This window comes from Hordeum vulgare, chromosome 3H (assembly GCF_904849725.1).
Source record: "Hordeum vulgare subsp. vulgare chromosome 3H, MorexV3_pseudomolecules_assembly, whole genome shotgun sequence".
Taxonomy (NCBI): domain Eukaryota; kingdom Viridiplantae; phylum Streptophyta; class Magnoliopsida; order Poales; family Poaceae; genus Hordeum; species Hordeum vulgare.
In genome coordinates, this window is record NC_058520.1 from 491,204,772 (window position 1) to 491,209,569 (window position 4,798).

Below are 4,798 nucleotides of genomic sequence, written 5' to 3' on the forward strand. Positions count from 1 at the left end.
TGGTGATAAGTATTGGAGCGAAATAAAAGTTTCTCAAGGACTGACTTTTGTTCAGCATTCTGAGAATGAAGGAAATGTTCATCTTTCATTGCGGGCACTAGGAGATAATGTAGAAAATGTGACAGATGAGTTGGCTATGGTGCGTTCGTTCCTGAAGCGAAAATTTCCTGGAGAAGATTTCAGAAACGAATTTGTAACCATGGGAAGTGATGAAGTTCGTATCTAAACCACTAATCTTTTTGCAAAGATAAAAGTACAAGTATTAACATACTATTATCCATGTTCTTGTTTCAGGTTGATCTCGACGAAAGAGTTGTTGGCAGCGACCTCCCAAATGAATCACATAACGAAATTGAAGTGCATGCTCGATTGAGTGCTATGCAGGTGATGTAATACTTTCTTCACTAATAAATATTCTAGTTTATTCTCAGACTTAAAAATTAAAAGCAATTGTTCATCATAAGTTTCAGGAATTGCATCCTAGCAATTGGGCGAGAGGGAAAGAGTGTTACAACGGTTTATCGTTACCACATGAAAAAATGGTAGCTAAGGTGTGTGTGCGTGCATGAATTTTTGTTTTGTTATTAAAAAATGTCTATGTTTTGAATAAGTTTACTTACAACTAAATGGAACCTTAATTGTAGAAGGCACACATTGAAAACTTTAATGGGGCCAATAAGGGGACTGCAGAATCAAATTTACGAGACAATCAGATCACTAGCCAAGATTTGTGTCCTAGTTTTTCTGCGAGAACCAAAGAGGATTTCACTGGTTTATCTTTACCACACATGGTCGCTAAGGTGCATGTGTGAATAATTTTTTGCTTCATTACCAAACAATGCCTATGTATTGTATATGTTTACTTACAACTAAAGTGAATCTCAATTGTAGAAAGCACACATTGAAAAAATTGATAGTGTCAATCAAGGCTATGCAAAATCTATTTTACCGGAGAAGACTAACCAGGAATTGCATCCTAGCAATTGCGCAAGAACCAAAGAAGGTTGCACAAGTTTATCTTCACCACATAAACACACGGTTACTAAGGTGTGTGCGCCCGCGCGCATAAATTTTTGCTCTGTCATGAAACAATGTCTATGTGTTTTGTAAGTTTACTTACATCCGAACTGAACATCAACTGTAGAAAGCACATGATGCTCCTGAGCCAAAGATTGGTCAAGCTGAAAATAGCAATGTAGACATGCAAGGTGCTCTTAAACGAAGTGAACTGCTTCATCGCATCACTAAACATGTATATATATATGTATCTGATGACAATGGTGAGAATAGTTAGTTTTCTAATTTCATGTGCAATTGCCCCTTTCTATTTAAAGAAAAATATTCATGCGTGATAATTAATGTTTCATTTCTTGAAAAAATAGGATAAAATGAAAGTCTTTTTGTATTCATTGAACCCGAGAAGCAAAAATAAATGTATGGCTGAAGGAACTTTAGTGAGTAGAGATAAAACATACGTGGTCGGAGGAAACATGCTTGGAGAGCAATATGTAGCAGTATCTATTTCCGCTGTTACAAGACATGGAAATGAGGCACTGGCTAGACCATGTGAAACATTCGAAACATTAAGGGATGCTATTGGTCATGTTATTGCATGGCCTCTATCACATGTAAGTACACTTTCGTTGAATCATTGGTTATGCTCTAATGTACATTCTTAAGGTTTTTTATTTATGAAGAATTTTGTAATTTTTAGGTCAAAAAACCAAAACTGACCACTCGTACACATTCTCCAAACAAGCCACCAAACACTGGTATGGTACATCACCAACGTACATTTCTTTCCACACTGGTCTTAAAGCTTATGTTCTAATTTTATCTCTGTTATCTTTATTTTTCAGGGTAGCTCAAGATTTTGAAAAGGAGTGCATTGCAGGAGTCAGGAGCAAGTATAGAAGAATTAGTCTTTAAAAGGATAAACATTATGTATTATATAAAGATTTTAGCTTCATATGAAATCTTAGTTCTAGTTTGTACGATCTCTTCTTGAACATTTGGATCTTTGATATGAATATCTGATTTGATTTCGTTGTGAACCTAATGTGTTTGTTCTTAATTAGAATAGTGTGAATGGGTTGCTTGTTAATACAATTGGTGATATGGATGGATCCCTTTATATAATGATATCTGGTTCTTATGAATGCGATTGGTGATATGGATGCATGCCCTTGCATAAAAATATTTGTTGATCATTCTACAGAAGAATGTATGTGATAAAGTAACTAGATTTGATATCATGAAGTAAAAATTTAAAATAAATCAAATATTTTTTTAAAGTAAAATAACAAGTGGCAACAAATTATCTTGTGTGAGTTTAGATACGAATATAACGTGTGTACATAGCGTGTATAGAAATGGGTTGGAGCCCATGATGAATTCAATGACCCTGTTAGTACAGACGTCATAGGAGCGCATCTAACAAACCACTATAATATGTAGAGGCGATTTTGAACGTCCCAATATAGCGTCTCATATCTAAGGACGTCTTTGAACGTCCCAACATAGCGTCTCATAACTAGAGACGACTTTGAACGTCCCAACATAGCGTCTCATATTTACAGACGCCTTTGAACGTCCCAATATAGCGTCTCATGTCATGTACAGACGCTTAGCGAGCGTGTCTATATTTTTTGAGACGGTCCGTAAGGAGACGCTCCAAAGACGCTTTACTAAGTCGACTCTATGGTTGCCTAGAGATGAAATAACACGTCTCTAGCAATGGAATATGACGTCCCTACATACAGAATTTCTTGTAGTGTTAGTTCTTCCCACAGGTTTTTTTAATAGTAGAATCCGCCAAGTGCAAATTGAGAGAACATTCTTCAATATTGGTGAGACAAAGCACATCATATCACAAAGAGCTTTAGGAATTGTGGAAACACTAGCACCCAAATCACATAAAGCATAACACTCAAAATTCTTGATTTTGATCTTAATGGTGGGTTCCCATTCATCATGTAATTTTCTAGGAATTGAAATCTCTAGCTCTAACTTTTCTTCTAAAGCTTTTATCACCGCATCTGAAATATGTTTAGTAAAAGCTTTATTTTGTTCATAGGCGTTGGATGAATTTATCGTAGGTTGCAACATAGAAATACACTCAATCAAAGAGCAGCTATCAAAATTAAAGTTTTTGCAATCCGAAATAGTGGGTGCATCGCCTACTAAAGTTTTTACCTCTTCAACCCCACTTTCATCAATTCTTTCAATAGGATTTTCACCCTCCGAATAATGGGAACGCCCTCTAGTTAAATTTGAAACTTCTTCAGTTCCCTCATCATTAATTTTAACATTACTAAATAGGGAATCAATAGAATAAACACCAATCATTTTAATCTCTCCATCATTTTTATGAAAACAATCGGGAAACGCTCTTTCCAAAAATTCTCTTTTAGCTCTAAGCATAGTGGTTCTTTTCTTACTTTCATATATGGAAACATATAAAGCTTTAATAGATTCATTAATATCAACCTTAGGAAAAAATTATTCTTGAGATTTTCTACATCATGCAAATTCTATCAATGCTTCTAGACATATCATCAATCTTATTCAACTTTTGTTCTATCGTGGTATTGAAATCTTTTTGCGCATTGATAAATTCCTTAATATTACTCTCAAGATCAGAGAGTATCCTAGCTTCACTATTATGAGAATTACCATAGGAATTACCATAATTATTTGAAGAACTTCCAGGATACGGTCTAGGATTAACATTGTCCCTATAAGCATTATTATTAAAGTTGTTTCATGAGACAAAATTCACATATACGGGATCATAATTTTGCTCAATCAAAGTAGACGAGGGCTCATCATTAGGATCAATAGGAGCATGCTTACTAGCAACCAATTTCCTAAGGGCATCAGCTTTTTCACTCAAAGCATCAATTTCTTCAATAGAATTAACAATTTTACTAGTAGGAGCTCTTTCAGTATGCAATTGTGAATAATTAGCCATAATATTATCAAGAAATTTAGTAGAATCTCCCAAAGTAATTTCCATAAAAGTACCACCCGCAGCGGAATCTAAAAGATTTCTAGAAACAAAATTCAATATCGCGTAAAAAATTGTGTGATCAACCACAAATTCAAACCATGAGTTGGGCAGTTTCTTATCATCAATTTCATCCTTTCCCGAGATTGGGCAACATGATCATGTTCAAGTTGTTCAACATGCTCTAGTACTATATATTGTGTTTCATCATATTTTAATCTTCCGACGAACTATGTAACCATCGAACATGTACTGAGCTTTTGATTTATGCATTGGTTGTTGAACCATTGTAATTGGTGTTGGAAATATGCCCTAGAGGCAATAATAAATTGGTTATTATTATATTTCCTTGTTCATTATAATTGTCTATTATTCATGCTATAAATGTATTAACCGAAAACCGTAATACATGTGTGAATATATAGACCACAACATGTCCCTTGTGAGCCTCTAGTTGACTAGCTCGTTGATCAATAGATGGTCATGGTTTCCTGATCATGGACATTGGATGTCATTGATAACGGGATCACATCATTAGGAGAATGATGTGATGGACAAGACCCAATCCTAAGCATAGCACAAGATCGTGTAGTTCCGCTGCTAAAGCTTTTATAATGTCAAGTATCATTTTCTTAGACCATTAGAGTGTGCAACTCTTGGATACCGTAGGAGTGCTTTGGGTGTATCAAACGTCACAACGTAACTGGGTGATTATAAAGGTGCACTACAGGTATCTCCGTAAGTGTCTGTTGGGTTGGTATGAATCGAGACTGGGATTTGTCAATCCGT

The 4,798-nt window shown here is 35.2% G+C and overlaps 1 protein-coding gene across 1 annotated transcript; it reads left to right on the top strand.

Annotated features, from left to right (window-relative positions):
• The first annotated feature begins 520 nt into the window (after positions 1 to 520).
• Positions 521 to 1,936, top strand: LOC123440262. The gene is made up of 7 exons (XM_045116840.1): positions 521 to 551; positions 645 to 800; positions 892 to 1,047; positions 1,145 to 1,252; positions 1,383 to 1,628; positions 1,715 to 1,772; positions 1,860 to 1,936. Exons 1-7 carry the CDS (start codon positions 540 to 542, stop codon positions 1,862 to 1,864), a joined length of 741 nt encoding a protein of 246 aa, XP_044972775.1. The 5' UTR covers positions 521 to 539; the 3' UTR covers positions 1,865 to 1,936.
• The last annotated feature ends 2,862 nt before the right edge of the window (positions 1,937 to 4,798 follow it).